This window comes from Eurypyga helias, unplaced genomic scaffold (assembly GCF_000690775.1).
Source record: "Eurypyga helias isolate BGI_N326 unplaced genomic scaffold, ASM69077v1 scaffold969, whole genome shotgun sequence".
In the NCBI taxonomy this organism is placed as follows: domain Eukaryota; kingdom Metazoa; phylum Chordata; class Aves; order Eurypygiformes; family Eurypygidae; genus Eurypyga; species Eurypyga helias.
Genome location: NW_010273798.1, coordinates 28073 through 50937, shown reverse-complemented (window position 1 = coordinate 50937; position 22865 = coordinate 28073). Strand labels below are relative to the sequence as shown.

At 40.8% G+C, this 22865-nt stretch overlaps 1 protein-coding gene across 1 annotated transcript in view; it reads right to left on the bottom strand.

Moving 5' to 3' along the window:
• Positions 1–7975: 7975 nt before the first annotated feature.
• Positions 7976–22865, bottom strand: part of LOC104515573 (cytosolic phospholipase A2 epsilon-like) — a gene marked incomplete at its 5' end in the record, with an annotated part of 42421 nt that continues 27531 nt past the window's right edge. The window contains 14 exons of the mRNA XM_010159595.1: positions 7976–8211; positions 9361–9541; positions 10367–10533; positions 11067–11258; positions 11725–11832; positions 12330–12467; positions 13463–13577; positions 14250–14472; positions 15287–15423; positions 16874–17009; positions 18173–18210; positions 18563–18655; positions 18796–18962; positions 19553–19616. Of these exons, the coding sequence (XP_010157897.1) occupies positions 7976–8211; positions 9361–9541; positions 10367–10533; positions 11067–11258; positions 11725–11832; positions 12330–12467; positions 13463–13577; positions 14250–14472; positions 15287–15423; positions 16874–17009; positions 18173–18210; positions 18563–18655; positions 18796–18962; positions 19553–19616 (1995 nt within the window). The remainder of the gene's footprint in view (positions 8212–9360; positions 9542–10366; positions 10534–11066; positions 11259–11724; positions 11833–12329; positions 12468–13462; positions 13578–14249; positions 14473–15286; positions 15424–16873; positions 17010–18172; positions 18211–18562; positions 18656–18795; positions 18963–19552; positions 19617–22865) is intronic.

The following is a 22865-nucleotide window of genomic DNA, read 5'->3' as shown; positions in this document are numbered from 1 at the left end:
TGTTATTTTCAGTCATTAGGCCGTCCCCTCCCTGCTTCCTGCAGCCTATTAGAGCACCTCAACTGAGTCAGCAGAAGGAAGAGCGAATTTTTTTCCACCTACTGTGATGTTCGATGGGGATGCTGAAGCCCCTTTCTGCCCAGGAATTGCTTTCTTGAAAACACTAGTGCTAATAAAATCTTTTACATTTATATAATTTCTAACACTCAAGCAAAGAGCTTGTGACTAACTCATCACAGCTCTCAGTATCTCTACACTGCCACCATCGTACTTCAGGGTAGTGGAGAGAGATTTCGACTGCTTCTTTCCAAACCATGAACTCAAATTCCTATAGCAGTCTTTCTGTAGCAGCACGCAGTTCTGCAAGGTAAGTGACCCCACTGCAGCACCACAACTCGGTGACTGCAGGACCCGTGCTCCCCTGAAGCTACTTTGGGCATCTCTGTTCTATGTTCAGTGATCTTGCCACATGCTCAGTATTCTTTGTCTGGATTTTTAGCATAACTAGAAAAAAACCCTGAATCCACGTCCAGAAATCTTGCAGTTTGATTTTAAATGCAATGAGAGGGAGGGGAGCAGTAGGTGAAACCTGTGGGTGGAAGGGTGAGGCAGGAGAGAGGGTTGTGCTCTCCTGCGTGGGCCCAGGGAGTGCAGCAGTTCACCCATCCTCAGAGCTAACTTCAAAGGGATCCTGCGTGTGCTGGCTCTCCCGATGGGCCCAAACACCGGGGCACAAAACCCTCCTTGATTCCTCTGGTGTGCAGTCACTCACCGCCTGTAAGAGCGGCATACTATAGTAGCCCTAAATTAACGTATATGTACAGCCTGCTAGATCCTGGAGCGTGCAAGACTAGACCCCATCTCTGCCACACTCCTTCCAGCCTCTCTGCGTGATGGCAGGAGGTGGCAAGTACTCACTCTTGCCTCATGAGATCCAAGTGATTATTTTTAAATCAATCTCATTCACACCGATGAATAGCTCACTTCATGCAGGTAAATACACAGTAAACTTGCAAACTGCAGTGGATGTCACCTAAACTCTCCCCTCTGTGCCATGGAGTCCACTATCAAAGAAATTCTGCACAGAGGAAGAAAGGAGGTGTTGTCCAAGCAATGTCATTAGAGCAAAAACCGATTTTTACACATAAGTCGCTTCCTTCTGTGTTGATGTCTGTGTGATGCACATGTGATGACTGTTCAGAAGGTCTTATCCAAAATATGCCGTGGTACTATCTGGTGGTTTCCATCTAAACCATTTAATAGCCTGCTGCTCGCGCCACAGTCACACTTTGCCCAGCCTTCGCAATAGATAGGGAATCAAAGGAAAATATGAAGCTGTAGTGTCTGAAATGCTCCTTGAAAGAACAATCAAAAGGTATTTCCAATGGACAAGACTACCTCTACAGCAAAGACAAAATACTTTCCATAACTTCTGTCTTTATTACCTTATATCTTTGTTAAATAATTATGAACAAATTTCTGTGGAACAGTCACAGATGAGAATCGCTTACTTGCACTCTCACAAAACTAGTATTTCCAGCTTTTGAAAGAAGAATGCTTTCCTGGAAAAATTCAAGTATTAAAATTTTAAGTGGGAATCTGCTTTCATTTAAAATGTCTGTAAAACATTCTCTATTAAAGGAAAGAGGGTGGATTATCCAGCTTAACTTCCCTGAGTTATCCCAGCAGATGTATATACATCTACGTACATTTATACCATCCCAGAACTTTCACAGCAAATACAAGACTCCCTGACATTAGATTCTCTTACCCACGTTGCTTTTAAGATCCATAAGTAAGTTACCACTTCACAATTTAGAACATTATTCCTGAGTCAGTGTATCTTGCCTGCAGAATGGTTTCCTCATGTTTTCCCTTTCTCAAAATAACGTCATCACTGCCATACCCAAAATACATTCCCAAATAATTTCTTCCTCTCCTGCTCATGATGACCATTAATTTTGTAGCTGACATTGTCTTCCCTTAATCACTGTTCATCCAAGCCACACAAAAAGGCTTTGAAATACAGAATCTTTAAAAGGCTGTGCCAGTCAAGTATTATGATCTCAACAGTTTTTCATTCATGCAGTAAGCTCATGATAGTGAGTTCATGACAGAACTAAGCACTGAATGCTCATAACACCCATAAGTCCTTGTCATCACTAAAAAAGCTTTACCTCTTGATGGCTTATTCATTGGTGTCTAAGGACTACACAATTGGCTTCAAAATAAATTATGACTTTGTAGTTCGTCCCACAGGTGTTTTAGAGGTCTCTAGGATTATGATTTCAAAGAGATTACTACTTCAAAGGTTAAGTATCACTGTTGGGGTCTTTGCATTTTTTCTTAGTTCTTCTACAATTCAAGGAGAATTTCAAAAGACAACCATCAAGCATACAGGAAGTAAATTCACCCAAAATCTGAAGAGCCATACATTGGCTTTTTTTAGTAATCACATTTCCAGAGTAAATAATTTTAAACTGGTAGTGATCTTCATATACATGCCACTTACACTCTCACTTCGCTTTTTAAAACTAGAGATGGTGTTCCTGATGAGGTCTGTTTAAAGCTCTGAGCTTGATGTCTGTGTGATGCACATGTGATGACTGTTCAGAAGGTCTTATCCAAAATATGCCGTGGTACTATCTGGTGGTTTCCATCTAAACCATTTAATAGCCTGCTGCTCGCGCCACAGTCACACTTTGCCCAGCCTTCGCAATAGATAGGGAATCAAAGGAAAATGGCTCATAAATATGAAACTTCACTTTCTTACAAGGAAAGTAAAAAGGAAGATAAAGTTTTCCTCTGCTCTCCATCCACTTTGTAATGCACATTTACGAAGTAGGTGCTTTTGTATCTGTGTCTTACTTAAGGCAAAGGGGAGCAAACATAAATATCTTGCTGATCTGAAGCAGTGAAAATTCATCTAAACTATCCTGTTGCAAGGACTAGTTTCCCCAACATGATATTCAGATAATTGTATATCTAAGTGCAATAGGTTGTATGTAGCAATAACAGCTGCATCCAATATGCCACAATTATCTTATATACCACTTTGTCACCTTCTGATAATGCAGGAGTATTGAAAGGTATGATTAATGGAGGAGTTCATAGCGTTGCAAGAGAAAAGTGTCCTTGTACTACCTTTGGGATGACACTGGCAGTTGGTCATCATTTAAACACCTCGAACGTAACAAGAAGGGTAAATATCCAAAAACATGCTAGAGGTGCTACAAAAGGATAGCCCAATATCACATTAGAAAGCAAATACTCAGAATTAACAAATAAAGCAAATTAACATATAAACATATATATTTATATTAACATATAAACATATATAGTATCAGATCTATAGCTGGGAATTTTCCCTGGCTCTAGCTTTTCAGTTTGTTCTTTTTGGGTTTGTTTTGGGTTTTTTAAGTGATTTTGTAAGCTACAAAACCCCCAGAGACCTCATTCTGCCAACCAAACAAGAGAGAAAGCAGTCCAAGCCAAATCCCAGTTACACAATGAACCTAAGCTCAGTAATCTCTGCACAGAAGATGATTTACCATGGATGAAAAGTATCACTTCCTTCCCCATAGTATCCGATTTCAGTCTCTGAAAAATCCAGCTTTCACTAGACACTTTTTGGCCTACCACCAACTTAAAGGAATGGTCCAGTATGAAAAAAAACATATAACTTGCACATTAATATGTTGGTATTTTGTTTTCATGTTATACATACAACACCTTCAATATTCTACAATATCCTTGAAGTTTTATATCAGATATGGTAAAAAAAAAAAAATTCAACCAACCACATAAAATGCAGAAAAGGACTTCCTGAGAACGCATTCTTGGAGAAGGTGACAGGGGGCAGAGATTAGAGAAAAATATCTGAAAACTTTTGTATCATCTATTTGTAAGCAGGAAAGACCCTTGATCTGATTCTGAATTTAATATTCCTGAGAATGAAAGGTGTAAAATCAGTCACTGGAGAGAGATCACACTAGCTGATTGGGGCAAGGGGGGAATTATATTTTAACTTAAGGCACTATCCTGATTATGACATATATGAAGGAAGACTTCTGCTTCCAAAAGACTATTGAGAAACCTGATTAAAATGATTCCACATGCCTTTCATATGTTTTGGAGAGATAAAATCTCGCTCCTCCTATTCTCTCACTGGAAGCAATCGCACAATTTTGCCATCCAAATACCATCAGTAAAGTTTTGGCCCAGCTGTTCCCAATATATGCAATCCTGCCTTCGGTTTTGTTGCAACAGAATTTCAGATCCAATCCTTGTCTCAAGAAGCAGTGGCTCACAACCATTATCTCTGCCTCTCGCTGTGCTCCGCAGATCTGAGCATCCAGCAGCATCTCTCTGCCTTTGCAGGAACAGTCTGAGGTCTCACGACCTTTCTAGGTTCATTCAACACTTCAGACACTGTTCATGCAGCTTTTTCTCTTCCCTAACCCCATCAGACCACAGACGTGAGGAATACCAGCACCAGTCTGTGTCAGCTAATTAGCCAGTAATTCCTTTGGCGTAAATGCAGCAAGACACATAACCCAAGACCTTTACAGGCAAATCCAGAGCCAATTTGAATCTGAACCAATTCTCGGAATATCAGGAAGTCACCTTGTTTCTCCAGCTAATTAAGGGGGTAACTTAGTCTACAGTCAGACTGAGAGATGTTTCAGTCCTAACAAAAGCTATAAAGATTCACGGCTAATTGCTTACAGGATCATGCCATTACATTTAGCAGAGCTTGTGTGACAGGTCACAAACAGGTGTTTTCAAAAAAAGAAATTGTTGCTGACCTACCTGGATCTTAAATAGAACAATTACACCAATGCTGAATCACTGTGAAAAATCTAGGCACCAAGGTGACAGTACCGAGCTTGGTGAGCCCAAGCAAAGCATTACCCTTGTGCGGCGTTAGATCCTTGGAGCCAGGTCCCAACTCGAATACCAGAATTTGTCTGACTTTCCTTCCAGTCAAACCATTGAGCTGCTAAGCTAGACAATTTAAGCAGCTTAAAATTTTTCAGTGACTTGCCCAACAGGCTCAGATTTCTTAAAACGGGCTCCCTTTCCTCAGCCCATCCTAAGACATCTTAATTTTCTGGGTATGCTGCCAAAAAATACACATCATCACCACACCTTGGGTGAGTAAAGCCAAAGGCCTAGTGGCAAGTGTTGCAACCACCAGAAAACAGTCGGTGGAACACACGAGGCACAAACTGCACCGCCTCTGCCACATCTTCCTGGAGCTGTCAAAAACGAATCTTGAAAATCTTTAAAATACTTAGAAGATAATTAGGGGAAGAAAAAAAAAAAAAACAAACAACACATTTTAAACAATAATGAAATGGGGTTTTAAAAATAAACTTATGAGCACAACTGAGCTGTCAGAGTGACATCTTCCTTTTCTTTTTTGCTCACAGGAAACTACTGCCAGAGAGACACAAGCCCAAATTATTGTAACCAGGGGCAAGAAAAGAAGATTAAAAAACTGGCTTTCTTGATATGGCTGCAGAGTTGAAAAACAAAGATTTATCAGTAACTAAGAAAAAGAAGAGTTGTTGGACTTGACCAACTTAGATCCGTGAAAATGAGATGCAAAGGTCATTGCCAACAGTTTCCTCTTATGAAGGGAAACTTTATTAGCTAAGATTCACATTGTAGCCAAGCCTGACAGGAGATATCTCCAGTAGATTGAACTGATGCACAGAAAAAGAAGTGTCTTAGAGGTAACAAAGTATGATGTTATCTCTTACTTAGCACACAGAGATCTGTAAGATGGGATGACAGAGCCCATTACCTTCTGCCCATGGCACATGAGAGGGAGACACAAGATGACATATGTATGCCCAGAAAGCAGTCATACTGCTGGCCCACAGATGGATGCACTTTCTTTTTTTTTTAATATATATATACTTACATCAGTGTAATGAATGAGATGAATACAAAGGGGAAAAGACTGATGAAAATGTAGACATACATACAGTGCTAGCCAAGTGCTGCACTCTCTGTTATTGAATAAATACTTCCGTGTTTGCAAATAGCACTGTTTGGACTTAAAAACATTATCATCCCAGCCACGTGCACTGTTAAAAGCAGAATTTCCTTCCACTTTTCATCTTCCACTGTTGAAGTGGCAGCTTTTCTTTCATCCTTCCTCAAAGTTATTAGCAAAGCCCACGGATGCCTTTGTTCCCTCAATATTTGATTTCTCAATATCAGAAGTAAGAAGCATTTTTTTTCCCAGATCAAGTCAGTTGTTGAGCCCAGTCCATAGAATTTAATTTAAAAAAAAAAAAAAAAAACAACCCACCATACTTCAGTGATTGCATCTAGGACTCTTGTTTTTAATAAGATTATGCATGAGTACTTAGCATTTGAACAGTAGATATTACACTGTAGGTATATTGATATAGACAAGAGAAAATAAGATCTAAGAATGGTCAGTTAAATATATTTTCTTAAATGAGCATTTATGTAAAACAAGTGTGAAAATCTTGTGAACACTCCCCTGTGTTTTGGATGTCAGTGAGAATAAAACTATAGCAGCACTAACAAAGTGACCATCATGACATTGCAGAAATCAAAGGAGTTGGTACCACAAATTTTTTTGCCATCATGAACATCTGTTAGCTCACAGCACATTAATAAATGAAGACATGGTTAGGGCCAAAGACTAGGCTGTTAAAACTGTTTTCCCAAAACCACTAAGTCTGGCATTTGAAACTGCTATCCTCAACTTCAAAATCTGCTTGGTAGGCAAGAGTTCAGACAGAAGTTCAGGAAAATGGATACAGACAGATGATTTTTATCAGTTGACAGAAAAATCAGGTTGTTTTATGTCGATCACTCTGGGGTAGTGCAATGAAAATGCAGACTCAGTGCAAAGACAGCCAAGCAGGTAAATTCACTGAAGGTTAGACTTCTGCCTAATAGATGGATACTGAGAAAACAGAAGACATCGTCTGCAGTTCCATTCCTCATTTATCAGCCTTCCTTTTGCTGGTGCAATCATTTTTGGTACCTGGTCACAAGCAGAGATCTGTGAACATGGCAAGACTTTGCCTGATCTTTGCTTTTGGTCTCTGGTTCAAAGACCACATTTTCATCCAAACCTGGCACAGCCTTTGGTGAGGTTGAAGTCTCATTCTTCTATGGCTGTATATTCAAATAGGACCCTATAGTTCTACAGCTGCCCTTGCATTCCCTGAAAGTAAAGAGAATTTTTAAAAGTAATCATGATTTGCCAATTACTTTAATGCCAGAACCAGCATTTAGTCCTCACACACAGTACTGAATAAAATATATAGACTGGTTGATAATGATATAATATTAATGATAATGACCGGTTGATAATACTATAATGACATAGATCAGTTGGAGAGAGTCCCGAGGAGGCCACGAAGATGCTCAGAGGGCTGGAGCACCTCTGCTATGGGGACAGGCTGAGAGAGTTGGGCTTGTTCAGCCTGGAGAAGGGAAGGCCTTATTACAGCCTTCCAGTACCTGAAGGGGCCTAAAAGGAAGCTGGGGGGGACTCTTTACAAGGGTCTGTAGTGACAGGACAAGGGGTAACAGCTTTAAATTGAAAGTGGGGAGGTTTAGATTAGATATCCAAAAGAAAGTCTTCCTGGAGAGGGTGGTGAGGCACTGGCACAGAGAAGCTGTGGATGCCCCATCCCTGGCAGTGTTCAAGGCCAGGCTGGATGTGGCTCTGAGCAACCTGGTCTAGTGGAAGGTGTCCCTGCCCATGGCAGGGGGGTTGGAACTGGATGGGCTTTAAGGTCCCTTCCAGCCCAAATGATTCTATGATTCTATTCTATAATTCTATAAAGACATAATTTTCTTTGTAACAAGCTATCATGAACGTTCATTCTGTATGGATTCATGTTCCCTGAATATTTATTAGTCCATAACCAAAACATTTGTGTATGTCCTTCTAAGAGATTCATCAAAATATACTTTAAGACAGTTTAGACTTAGTTGATGGACAGTTTTTAAATCGCTTCTTTCGTTCCACTGCGGTTCGCAAAGCCTGAAGAATTAAATGTTTATTGTTCAGGATGTTGTAGCTGCACAGGTTCAGCAACTTGTTGAAATTCTCTTCAGTATATGTAAGCAGACCAGTGCCATAGGGACCAACACAGTTGGACACATCTACTCTTCCCTGCTCCATCTCTGTGGAACTGCGCTCCACATCTGAAGTAAGAACATAGCAAAGTTCAACACAGCAATGTAAATGAGTTGGAAGACTCCTGCCAGGCAATGCAAAACACACAGAACCAACCACAAGAAACTGAATTATCTCAGGAAAATGGTTCAAGACATAATTACTGCATAGATACTATATCTGCTGCACTAATAAATCCACTACTTTGTTATTTGACTACAGTCACAGTTGATCCAGAACTGACTGGTAGAACAACTTTTCCATGCAAAATGCTTTCCTCTTTAATTTAAAGTTGCCCATCAGAATATTTCACTTTTGCAGATTTGGAACATGGTGTTTTTAACTTTTCCATTGGGTACTAAGATGACAGCTCCTTATCTATCAACTGGTAGAAAACAATACCAGGACGCTCCTGGAGTGGGAATTCTCACTCTTAGGTGGCTGAGATTTTAAGCACGTGCAGCAGGACAAATACAATGATGAACTGCATGAGGTTTTTTTCCAATAAACTGGCACAAGGATTTTGGTTCAGTTTTTGAGGAAAGTTTCCTGGATCATACTAAACTAGCAACAAGAAAACTGGAGTTGATGAATGCAAAACTATTTGTAAACTAAAACTGAATTTGCAAAGTAGGTTTTTTTCTGGTGAAACAAACAAAACACTATGTATTCTATTGCTGAAATAAATAATCTGGCAACTTTTCAAAAATTGCAGTTATCAAAGCAGGTTGTTACCCTAGCAAATCCTTTGCTTCATATGTTTCCAGCACTTTCTATTCTCAATTTTTAACATAAACAAAACAACAAGAGGATTCTAGCTTTGTTAACAAAATAAACATACCTCATTACGAGACTATTAAGTGACAGTGTTCACTACCAGTGGATATAACTTATTAGCTGCCTCCTGTCCTTTATTATCGAAGGAAAGAAAGCTGTCCCAGGTGGCAGATAAGGAGGTTTGCCCCAAGCTACAGCTATTCATGCTTTAAATTTCAAAACTCTTCAGTTCAATCCCTCACTAGTTAGCCAACACTACATCCATCAGAGCAGGACTGGGAATATGATAACTTAGCCAACTGAGAAGCTTGCCAGTCTCTTGTTTTAGAAGAGAAACAAATCCAGTGGATAAACTGGATGTGCCAACCTCAAAAAATGTTTGATTAATGCTGTTAACTTACTTGGTGCCTTGTATTTTTGGAAGGTATCACACACCAGTGGGAAATAGACCATGATTGGTGCCTCTAAGCTGTCCTCAAACACATAGCACTCCTTCAGGTGTTCTCGGTCTTCCTGGCTCAGCTGCGTGCCAGGGAATGGGATCCCATGCTCCAAACAGTATTTTGAGAACAGGTCCAGTGGCTGGTTCAACAAAGAGGAGATTTGTAAGACAAAGAGAGGTTGAGAGAAGGCTACCAAGCCCCATAACTGGTATTTTGCTGCACTAGGCAATCTGTGATTGACTTATATGCTTACAGATAAGGTAAATGATGCACTGGAACAAGCATACCCTCTTGATTTTAATATATCATTGATTTGCTAACTGCACATTTTTGAAGCAAGATTACTGTTTTCTAAAATACATATGAAATTCAGATAATTTTTGTGATCTAGTGGGCAGAGTAGAGGATTTGGATCAGGAAATTTTGATTACACATAGTATCTCAGTTCATAAGTTCTTGAGTGTTTGCGTTCAGTCCATCTAACAATCAATGTCTTCATGTCCTCCTACAAATAAATTACATTAATTTCAATCAAAGTTTCTTTAAGCACAGCAAAATAAAAACCTGACTGAAACGTATGCAAACACCAAGAGTCAAACATGAAAGAAAACCTCCAAATTTTCATTCAAAAATAGCAAAATTAAATAACTTCTACAATCTAATTAGTTAATTCATAACTAACAATTGAGGAACTTCGTACCACAATGACAAATGTGCACAGATAAATGCAGAACAGGTAATCTTTTGTGAGTCTGGTCCATGTGTGCATCCCTGAAAGCTACTGAAAATAGCCTCCATAAAGACAGTGACATTATGGTCACAGTGTTGACTAGTATCACTGATATCATTTAACTTAATAAAAAACAAACCATTTTCTAAAAAGAAAAAAAAAAAGAAAAGGAGAATTGTGTTAATTCAGCTGCTGGAGTCATATAGATAAAGAACCACTACTACAAAACATCACCAGAGCCTGTGATCCTCCGCTGTAATTTAGATGCAAAATGACATCCACTTTCCTCTCTGGCCTCAGAATGGGTGGGCAGCTGGTGTTGATGAAGAAAGCTGTATCTACCAGCTTGAGGTAGTCATCCATTTCATTCAGCTGGTTGGGAGAAGAATCAAGCACTGTGTCTGAAAGTCAAAAACTTATATTAACAGTTAATTACTTCAGAAGAAAGTCCTTTTTTTCCCCCCATATAAGCATAACAAGGAAAGCAAGAAAAGAAAACACAGCCCACACTTGTATTAGTCTTTGACACAAAGCCCACAGTTAAATATTTGTCTGACAATTTTAGCATCTATAGCTCAACCCTGAGATCAGTAAGAGGGAGCAGTTCTGAGACTCAGCTTCATCCAAAGTGATATATTAAGCTGCTTTTTCAACTGATGTAAATTTGTGACTATTCAGCTTCAGTGGAAGGTAAGTCATACTTTTGAAGCTTTTCCTAGGAAGAACAGAGTTCAAGGAAGCCTGCTGCGGCTTCTCCAAGACAGAAATAATATCAGCAGTAAATCATCTGGGGAGCAGCAAAACACATTCCACAGACATTAATCAAATAATACCCATCAAAATTTGCCTTTATGTAAAAACGCATCAAATATTTGTCCTCAGCAAATATCAGCACTCAAACTTTAAAGATGCATCTAAAACAATTTACTATTACCCTTCCACATGCAAAAGTTCTCATTCTCTGAATACTTGTTATGCAGCTGCAAGCCTTTGAGGAAATTATGGTAAGTTGAAACCACTGGCCGTCCTGTCATCATTTCTCGAAGAGTGTTGGAAAGGAAACCTTTGGGAATGGATAAGGAAGTTGCCTGTTCATGAGACTTCTTGGGCAGAGCAGGGTGTTCCTCTGAAGGAAGAATAAGAAGGGGGTATATGTCCACATGTGTTTAGAGTGTTTCTCTGATACTAATAACAACACATAAAGTGAGGTTGGGCAACCAAGCCACCACAGCCCCATCCACGGAGTGCACGCATCAACATGCAGACTGCTCTGGGCAGGAGTGGGTTTCAGCGTCACAGCATCACCTTGTTGTTCCCAGTCTGGCCTCTCCCTCCCCAAAGGTCTCATGGTAACCCTCTAGTGACTAACAAAATTCCCCAGGGATGTTGCACAGTAAGCAGCGCAATGTTTTTTCCTGTTTTCCAGCACAACTGTTTCTCCCAATTTTTTTCCTTCATTTCTAAAGGCTTGGTGTCTCCTAACCCAGAAACAGGACACAAAAACCAAACCCTTCACCAAATGTCAGGTTTCATATTTCAGAGAGGTGTGAAGACAATACAGATGTAAGTAAAAAGTAATCTACGTAACTAACCAATATCATGCTGAGTGCCTCGGGTCCATCTGTGCCAGAAGTCATCTGAATGACCCGAAAGGTAGACAGCGTCCATAAAATTCTGGGAAAATATATTACTCCATGTGCCTTGGGAAAAAATAGCCATACTTAATATTACTTCGGATTTTTAGAGCACAGCTATGACAACTTCATTGGATTCAGTCTTTGTGGTTCTTTAAATTAACACTGCTTTATGAAATACTATGAATTTGTGTATCGTATCATATGCCGTTCCATAAAATGTCTGACTTATGACTAGGCTATTTTAGAAAGCTGGGTATTTGTCAATTAATAATATATATTAAGTGGGTCAGACTGTGATTTTAAATACTTCAAAAGATCAGTTCCAATGTGCGTGTTCTGTTTTGATCTAGCCTAAGAAGGTCAGCAAATTAATTGCAGTTGTCTCAAGAATTTGTTTCCTTTTTGTCACTTTTGGCTGGTTCATTTAAGATTTAAATTGCACCAGATACATTATGTGATTGTAATGCTACTTGCAAACCAGTAGTTATTAGAAACCAACTCTGTAGAGTCAATTAGGTGTTTGTAAAGGTTGGGGTTTTTTTTCTGAGATAGTAAATCACCTTTCAAGAAGCAGATGCGGGACTCTGGTATCCTTTTCATCAGGTGACCCATGAAGTACTCGCTACCAAAATCCTCTGCACGAACAAAGGCCCCATATTTCAGAAAACCCACCTCATAAGGTGTGAACTCCATCCACTCTGCAAATGAGGCATCAAGAAGGACTTATGGCAGCCACCTGAACACATGTGAAAATAACAGCCTAGAGAACCAAAAGCTAGAAGAACAAGGCCTGTAGCTTCAGTATGTCGGTGACAGACAGTTCAAACCACCATGTTTTGAAACAAAGAGGTGCCCTTCAACCTATCACGTGTTAGATTGGTGAATGCAAAACTTGAATTCATCTCCTCAGCTAACACTGAAAATCCATTCTTCTTGGGGTTCAGGTACATTTCTGTAGAAGGAATCAAAAATTGTGGCTGAAAGATGACTGATTGCTACGGTCCTGTGCAAGAGGTGGCATTTGTAGTACTGAGTCAGCAATGACACCAGCTACCATTCATTCTTAGGCTCTGGCAATCACTGCCTTGTGAAGCTAAAAAAAACTGTGACCAAAACCCTCCCAAACGTGGGCTAAACACACAGAGACTGCAGATTGTGCCTAGAAGCAAGCGATCAGGTTCAGCTGCAGGACCTGCTTCAGAAAACACAAGGGAAGTAGTGATCAGCATCACTGATCAGGGGACAGAGCACTGCCCCTCCTCAGAGCACTCTCTGACTGCTGGAGGCTGCCTCCCACTCTCACCCCCCTCCACATCTTCCCTTCTCCTTGCCCTCCTCTCCCAGCCCTTCACAGATCTCTTAGACTACTGCTGCCTGGGCAGAAACCCCAGCAGCTGACAGAGGTTGTGAGGAGCAGATGAGGACAAGAGAAAGAGTGGTGACTCTCAAAGCTGCCACCAAAAGGCATCTCTGCCCCTCACAGGGCAGTCGGTGTCTTTGCACAGGTATCTCCCCTACCATAGCATTAGGATGCATGATTTTCATCCAAGTCAGAACCCAGATGTGAAGGCAGGGGAAAAAGAAATTATCCCAAAGATTTATTAGCTTGGACTTACAGTAAAAGCTTTTGGCATTCACCCAGCATTAGAAGGAAACTCCTCGGATTGATAGAAGTATGTATAATCATCATTACCTTTAAAATCCAGGGTGCTAAAGTCATCCTTGACATTGAGGGACAGGTATATGGGCAGTGGATTCTGCCCCTGATTTATTGCCAGTTGCTGATCAGAGAGTTTTTGAGTACTTTCCTGTTTATAAAGAAGATAAGTCATTGTAACAGATGAATGCGATGCACGGACTTAAAATGGTATCTAAACATGGACCATAAATGAAACATCTCCTGAACGCCAGCAGATTTTGTTCTGTGTACTTCAGGTTTTTAACCACACAAATGTGTTCATGCCTTATCTGTCATCAGCCTTCGCCAAAACACTATCACTGGTGCTTCTGGGAATTTTGGAATGGGGGACAGAGTGAAAAGGTGAGAAACTTGTCTGCACAGTCACTAGGATGTGACTTGCTTTAAGGACAGAGAAAGATACTCAGCTACCTTGGAGTTGCTGCAGATAAAAGCCAACCAGGGCCCATTTCATTCAATACAGCTTTGTTTGCTGGTATGGCTACATATTGCTATGCCTGAACTGAGCGCTATCAGAGCCACCTCTCCTCTGTATGTTACTAGAAAGCTCATTTGATCTGAAATTAAAGATGGAAAATCAGTTACATTAACACCTAGACTTGTTACACGCTAAGACATTTCCCCTAGATGCTTACATTTTAGGATTACTGTATTATTTTTCTTCTAAAAAGCCAAAGAAAAACCCCTCAGAAGTTTTGAGAGCCTTTCCTAAAACTGAATCCAGAAATCTAGACATGAAAAGTTGGAAATCCTCTGGAATAAAGGGATGGATATATAATACCTGATGATGTAGCATACAGTCAATGAAGAGTCCCCATAAATCTGTAAAGGACAGCTTATGCCCCTCTTGCTTTCTTTCACAAAGCTCTTTTTCATAGTATTTCATACGATCCAATGAGAAACAGTGTAGCTTGCTCTTGGTCACATGTTTCCTGATATCATCAATTGGCCCTCTGAGATCCTTCTGTGACCAATTTGCATCTTCATACAACTTAGCCATGGTCCTGGTAAAAAAAACCACCCATACTGTGGTTCATCACTGAGCACACGACAATCCATGGGCTTATATCACACATAAGTGATTGTTTCACGTGGCTCTCACCCTCCAACTTTTACCTTGGAAGAATTTAGACTGTATGATTATATTTTTTGCTTCAGGAATACATTCAAAACTCATCCTAGATTCAAGAGTAATAAAGCAACACCCATAACTTAACACAAGCTTTTACTAGAATTATACTTTGATTGTCCAGATTCAATCTGCAGCTTCTCAGCACTAATAGGTGCACCCCATCAGGGCCCATGGATTTGTGCATGTCAAGTTTGCCTAAATGATCTCTAACCTGATCCTCCTCAACCAAGGGAGGGTCTTCCTTTCTCCAGGCTCTCTCTCTCTCACCTCCAGGGCCTGGGATTCCTGAAGGCCAGACAGGAAGAAGCCCAGACCCCATAATGTATGAGAACTCATAACATATGGCATGGCAGAAAGGCACATAGCTAAGCCACAGAAGCTGCACTTGGGTTTGTGACCTACACTGAACTGCAGGGAGATACAACTAAACCATCCTTGCTTGTGCTCTTTTAGTTTCTGTAAACTCTTCAGTGCAATTATAGAAATACAGTAGTTTTCACACAGTTTGTTTCTTGTAGCCAGAAGAAACAAAGGATACAGCACTGAGCAATCCCATGAAGTCGGAGAGCACTAGAAGGAAGGCAAGTCCCAGCATCACAGAGTAAAATTCATCAGCAAGGTGATATGTTTCACCAGGTTATCACTTTGCTAATACAAATAGCAAGCACAAGCCCAATTCTTCTTACCATGTTGTGGCAGATAAACCGCTGATGTATGAGAGACAGTCCAAAACGCCTAACTCCTGTAGAGCCAGAAGACTGCCAAACATAGCTGTCATGGACCGTACGCCACCTGCTGTAGTCACAACGGCCACCACTGGCACCTACTCAACACAGAAAGGCACAGAGTCTCTCATCACCAAATGAAATAGAGAAGTGATGGGCATGCAGAAAAAGTAACAGCACCACACTGATGCAGGTAGGTTTGGACTCAATTCACTCTCTTCATGGCAGTGCTTGGGTGTGTGTTTGAGTTGTGTAAACTTTGGTGTGACTTAACTTATGCTGAAAGCATCTTCCTATTCAGTGATGCTGTGCTACACCAGAAGCTGTAAACGTGGCTCTCGCATGGCAGAATCTATTTTCAGATTTGTGAAGAGTCTTTGCTGGATTTTTTTCATTTTTCCTCATGTCATTCCCTCAAAACACATTTTAAAATCCTGAGTAAAACTGAGGTCAGAGGAGCGAGCATAGTTTTTACTTCCTCTAAGTTCATATACAACATTTACTACACTCCAGACAGATGGTGCCAAGCCTTATAGATTTATTTTAACATCCTCTTTGATACCCAAATTACCTCCCCCTTCCCTGACATCAATGTTACGTGCAATTTGGACTTCAGCCACACATCCTCCAGGATGCAGCAATTCTGTTAGCCATCCTCCCTTTGCCGCATAGGCTGTCCTTAACAAAAACTGAGACAACATATTTATTCAGTTTTAGGAACTTATCTTGCCATTACCCTTAATCTTGTCTTCATTGTATTTTACCATCTACTTTGTGGGATTTGGTGGGTTTTTTAAAATTAAATTAATGTGACTCAAAACCCCTTTATTCATATTTAATACTAAGTCCTATTCTACTTGTTATTTAAGTTCATGAGCACTTTGACTGGGTTGACAAATGCTGTCCTGCACATAGCATCAAGGGATGGGCATGCTGGGAGTTGAACAGAGAAGCAGAGGAAATCACACACACGCACAGTCCCAGTTGCTCAAGTGTGTCCCTGTCTTGCTCCAAGCACCACAGCCCCGTAACAGATTACTGTCCTCCAATAACAGAGCAGCTACTTCCAAGTCCGGGGATCCTCAGGAGAGGAAAAAGCAAGAGATAATGCACTGAAAAACATGCAGGACATGCTGCTGCACCAATGTGCTAAGGAGAGTCACAGCCTTCCTCTCTGAGCCTTGTGGAGCAGCAGATGAGGGGAGAGCTGCCAAACTGAGGAGAAATGGTCTCAGTCCAAGCAACCAAATTTCAACATGCTTGGTTATACATACGTTCACCCCAACAAATGCATCCTTTGGGTGCCCCTGAGTGAGAATGGAGGCTGACAGAGAATAAAGGAGCTATAACTGACCTCATGACGTCTCCTCTTTCATCCTCTGTGCCAGAAATTCTTGGACATGGTCTCAGGTGCAAGTGACAATCTGGCCTATGTATTTTAGTCTACAAGATGCGGAAGAGCTACACAGGTAGTCATGCAAGTACATCACATCCACTTTGTTCAAAGTGGGACAGAACAGACAGTTCCCAAGATGCTGTACCACACACCTCATCCTCCTTCAGGTCTTCATCTAGCTGAAGAACATTTTTTAGAGCAGCAGCAACCACCTTCTTCCTTTTGCAGATGAAATCCTGCTCCTCCGTGCACAGACCAAACTCCAACCGTAAATCTAAATTCTTACAACTAGAGCATAAGAACAGAACACAACATGTCACCTGTAAGCCATTTCTAGAGCTACTGCTTGAGACATCCAGCAAAACCAACAGCAACAATAAAACAGTTTAAAGAAAGGCTACTTCCATGCACATGAAGTTCCCCCTATGCAAATTACATCAGGTATATGGATATCACATGTCCTATATTTCTGTCTTCCTGTGGAGGTTTTAGACCAGAATCATTCCCTGAACTATTTCACACAATCATGAGGAAGTTAAATGAATCAAATTTTCTGCCGATGAAACACAAGGAACATAACTGAATTCAAGCTGTTTCACACTGAGCTCTGAAATTTGTACATCTCTTCACATTCTTTTGCTATGTGTGTGTTTCCTGAAGAGCAGAAGAGGCCTAAGCAGTTACTTTAACTCAGCATGCTTTAGGCAAAATGACCCTAATACTGTGTTAGGTTTACCTTTACTAAAAACTTGTGTTGTAAATACTTGAGTCAGAAGATGTTTCTTAGGTGTATCCATTTATATCTGCACATGATTATGAACATCATGCACATCATTTATTTTATAACTTCTGTCTTCACAGGGCTACTGCTTCAGGGTTTTTTCAGCCAGAAGGTTATTTTGTCCTTTCTGTGACTCATAATTAATATTCAGTAAAACCCTCTGATTTATCATCTCAGTCTGCAATTAGTGCTTGCATTGTAGCTAACTAATCAGTAGGGTGTAATGTTGCACTTCATAAATTCACTGCAAGCCAGTCAATAAATTAGTAACTGTCCACTTGTTTCATTGAAAAATGACCTTCAGGGGACTGGTAAATGCGTAACAAGGTTAGAAATCTGTTAAAAATGTGTTCCACGTATACATGTACGTATTACAGATAAAGATTACAGGACAGAGGGATTCTCAAGAGTCAAAATTACGAAGCATCAACATTAGGAAAACCATGATGACAGGTTATACCCCATGACTACCTATCACCTATTTTATGCTGAACTCTTAACAACTAATTTTAAAGCATGTATCATTTTATTAATTATTTTAGTCTTTTTTAACTAGTTACAATCTTTATTCCTCATTTCACAATGAGCTAGTTTAAGCTGTAGCTGCCTTTCATCTAAAGATGGTACTTTAAAAGGACAGGAGTATACATGCAAAAGGAATAAGATTTACCCATCTTCTTCCTTCACAGACACCTCATAAGATTCACCCTGAGAATCAAGAATAAAAGCATCATCAATTTTAAACAGAATTGAAAGTTTGCAAAAACAAGTTTTACAGTATTAGTAATTATTCAGCTTTATAGTCTAGTAATCAACTTTTGGTCTTTTCTCAAGCCTTCTGCACGCAGTCTAGGATCTCACTTTTAAAATATTTTTAAAGCTATTAGCAATTCTGACTTTTTCCCCAAATAACAGTTACACTTTCAAGTGTATGCAGAGCTGAGCATACATGTACTCAGCTAGTACATTTTTAATAGCAAAATTAATAAAGAAAAAGGTATTATATACTTACAGCTTACACTTGTTGAAATAATTCCAAATGCTGTCAAAGGTTACTCACCCTCATCACTGTCACTTTCTTTCTCAAGTCCAGAGAATGCAGAGGCACAGCCAGAGGATTACTTACACCCATTTCCCTCCTAGCTGAGCAATGCTGAAAGTGGGGAAAAATGTTGTTATAAGAAGAAAATTATTTACAACCCATAGGAACAACTCTACCAGAGAAGAGCTATTTTATTATGTTTCTCCCAAAAGTTACTTTAGCCATTACCACCATCCACAAGCAAAACATACACTGCAGAAAAACCGCTCCTTTGGCAGCGCCATATGCAGCCTGGGTTGACTGTGCTTGACGTAGTGGAACATGGTGGTTTTGCTGCCTCCCTGGCTACAGCGAGTACCTATGGAAACATCCTGGGCTTCTTCATAGGATCCTTTCATTGTGAACGTGAAATCTCTCCCTAAGAGCAAGAAGCAAACCACAGAGAAATGCTAATCGCATCTGGCCCTGAAAAATAACACGTAAACAGCCCCAAGTTTCAGCCATAGTGCAGTCAACATTAATGTGGGCCACAATGGTTTTCCTCCCCCACAATCAGTGTGAACAAGGACCAGACTGAAAAAGCAGCAAATGCCAGTACAGCATTGCAGCTTCTCCCCTGCCAAGTGAGAGGGAGCACATGTTAGACCAGCAGGTGCCACTGGCAGCATTCACAACCCCCCAGGTTTCCACCACAGTCTTTCCACTCCTGATATTTGTGTCTCCCCTCTTTCACTTTCTGTTCTCATCAAAGGTATTTCCATCCCACCACACTGCTGTGATGTTTCCAAGTCTCTTGGAAACCTTCACAGTTTCCCTTCAGCTACAGAGTCACTCCTTCTCCATAAGATTCTCAATACTAGCCAGTAGGTAATTCAGGAAACACCTCAATCCCCAAACAGCCCTGATACAAGCAGAGGAGGCTAAAATAGAACACATCTTTATCTAGACCCAGCTGCATCTTCCATAGCACAAAAAGCACTGACAAACAATTTAAATCAATAACCTCACTTGTGTAAGGGCTCTTCATTTCTGTTTTATCCACCTGTACTCCCAAACAGGAAACTTCACGAGACTGGAAGAGACAAGCAATAAAGTCACCGGTCACAGAAACACTTCAGGATATTGGGGTCCTGTGGAGACACCAGGCTTGGCCATGATGTCCTGTGAACACGAAGAAATTGCAGAGGCTAATTCTCAGCTTGTATAAATCATGCAAGCAGTACTGTGGTCAAGGGAGCTGGGGATCTGCCCCATTACTTTTAAATATCATTCAACCACCAACGGTTAGCACAAGGAATTTTTCTCTCCATCTAGATCATGCATCAACTTTTCTCTACAGAAGAGTGAGCCAAAGGATATCAACAACTCTGCAGAACAACTGAACAGATGGGCCTGTACTTTAAGACCTTTGGGATGAAGCTGAAACTTCCCAAGAAGGAGCTGCACAGGGGGCAGTAGCAGCACAGGAGCATCACACAGTACTTCAGACATGGTATGAAAAGAGCCTTTGGCTCCAAGGTAAACATCCAGTGATAAACTCTACAGTGACACTGGATTCACTCCCTTCTCAAGTTTCCTTGTTTACTGCCATTTCATCAGCGAGCAGCCCTCACTGGCCCTGTGGCAAAGCGCTGGTGCAAGCCTCTCCCAACACAGAATGCACTACAAGCATGGCCAAATTGAAAACTGTACAACCACAACTGTGTCTCATCTGAAAACGAATAAAGGCTATGCCTAAAGGCATAGCTCTTCCAAGTACATCCTTCAGGGCTGCCCTACAGTAAGAACATAAGCATAAAAAAATAAAACAATTACCACTAGAACGCCATTAGTAATGATGTTTTCAGATACACCTGGACTGCAAAGCAAAAAGGAAAAGGTTTATTTAAGGGTTGGTATAGGAACAATAATATTTTAAATGCAAATGGTTCTCTGAGTTCAGTTTCTCTAGCTACTGAATGCCATGAGCACTTCTATCTTTCCTCCCTGCTCACTGCCAGGTCACCATCCCATAGCTCTTAGGGGCACTCCCTCTTTCTTTAGGGGCACTCCCTCTTTCTTACCTCCCCTGATCAGCATTGTCTCTCTGTAGCCAGAATTACAAAAACCAGGCCCACCCTCAGCTATAAATAGTAAGTGAGACTGTCGCTCAAGGAGAGCTATCACCAGATTCAGGAGACAAAAGCAAACATGGGAAGATGCCGAGATGGGATGTCTGAGCAAAGGTATGTGGAGCCACTTCCCAATGCTACATTACCACTCCCTAAATTGGGAAGTTTTCTGCTGACAAATTCTGAAACATTTAGTCTTTACTCACATGTTTTCCAGTAGAAATTCCACTTCCAGTTCTTCATGTTTCTGAAAATAAGATTTACTTTTCATTTAAGAAAAAGACTAATAGAATTTTTCCTAGGAAAAATTTTGCCAAGGAAGGGAGGTATAGCAGGTAAACGATGCCAGAAGAACATACTTGAGAATAAATGGACACCGGTGGTGAGCATGTCTGGGTTAAAACTAAGGAATTTGCAGAGTATAGTGACTAAACATAAAGAAAAAAGGTGGTAGAAGACACCAACTTCAAAAATTAAAATTTCCAGGGTGAAGAGAAGAGAGAAGATGGCAGACCAAAGCTCTGAAGGGGAATGATGGAAAGAACTCACAATGGTCAAATCAAGATGAAAAAGGGGGAAGAGTGTAAGAACAGGGAACACAAAAGAGTAACACATCAACAATATAAGAAGGACTGAATAACTGTATTTGCAGCTATTTGCTGGATCAAGTCTGTATGGGGGACAGCCAGTACAGGAAATACCACATAAAAACATACACCAGAGAGCTCTTCTGTATCACCCACAGGGAAGAAAACACTAATTAGTTGAAGATATAAATCTCTTTCTGACAAGTGGTAGCAAAATTTTTCATTCATTTTCAGAAGAACTAACCTTTACTGGCAAACATTGCCTTCAGCCTGGCTGCACAGCATACTTTAACTTGGTGAGAGTTAAAGGTCAATATCCTCAACATCAGAGGGATATTGATCACTTGGAGCGAGTCCAGAAGAGGGCCACGAAGATGCTCAGAGGGCTGGAGCACCTCTGCTATGACGAAAGGCTGCGAGAACTGGGCTTGTTCAGCCTGGAGAAGAGGAGGCTCCGAGGAGACCTCATTGCAGCTTTCCAGTATCTGAAGGGGGCCTACAAGGGTACTGGGAGAGGACTTTTTACAAGAGCCTGTAGTGATAGGACAAGGGGTAATGGGTATAAATTGAAATCAGGGAGGTTTAGATTAGATATCAGGAAGAAATTCTTCACAGAGAGGGTGGTGAGGTGCTGGAACAGGTTGCCCAGAGATGTTGTGGATGCCCCATCCCTGGATGTTTTCAAGGCCAGGCTGGATGAGGCTTTGAGCAACCTGCTCTAGTGGAAGGTGTCCCTGCCCATGGCAGGGGGGTTGGAGCTAGATGATCTTTTAAGGTCCCTTCCAACCCTAACCATTCTATGATTCTATGAGAGATTGTGAAAACCACATCAAGTCTGAGAATGTAGCTGCCAAGTTAAATTATCACTACAGTAAAGGTGAAAAGTGAGTATTTTTGTATTTACTCATTGATGTCAGTAAATAAAACATCTCAGAGAGCTGTATCTGTGGCATGTAGCCCGACAGCAGATGGTTCTGCTTGATAGTTCTCACAAAGCCTCCACTTTATGAGAATTAGGGCGGTTGCAACAGTTTGTAACAAAGCTGAGGGATGGCTTTTAGAAAGCAGTCACCTTACAGAGATGCAAGGCAGACTTTATCAAGCATCAGATTGTGACCAGTCAGTACTACCCAAACTCATTGATAGTCTGCTACAACTTTGTTTAAAGAACAGCAGAAACAATGTTCAAGATACCCTGGCTCATAACGTTTGCCTAAATGTGCCTGTTGTATGTTCCCATCCTTCTTATGCTGTCGTATACACTCAAACAAATTATATTTCTATTAAGACCCATTCACATTTTTGTGGGCAAAAAACCTGCAGCAAAGCAATGGAAAGACTTGTTAGACCACACAGCGAAGAAGAGGCACAGCAGGAAGTAACCCTGATGCTCTGACATTACCATCCACCCTCCTCAGCCCTCCTTTTGAGATACCTGGGTAGATCAAAGAAATCATTATGGGCAGAGGTGGCACTACTGCCTATTATTAAGGTTGTCCAGCATGTCCCATTACTAAGTCACTTTTTTAAAAAAAATAATTAAAATGTAACCCTAAGTGTCCTAAAGATCCACGTACAGACCATAACCTATGATGCCTCATGGTTGCCTGAGCAGGAGTTGTG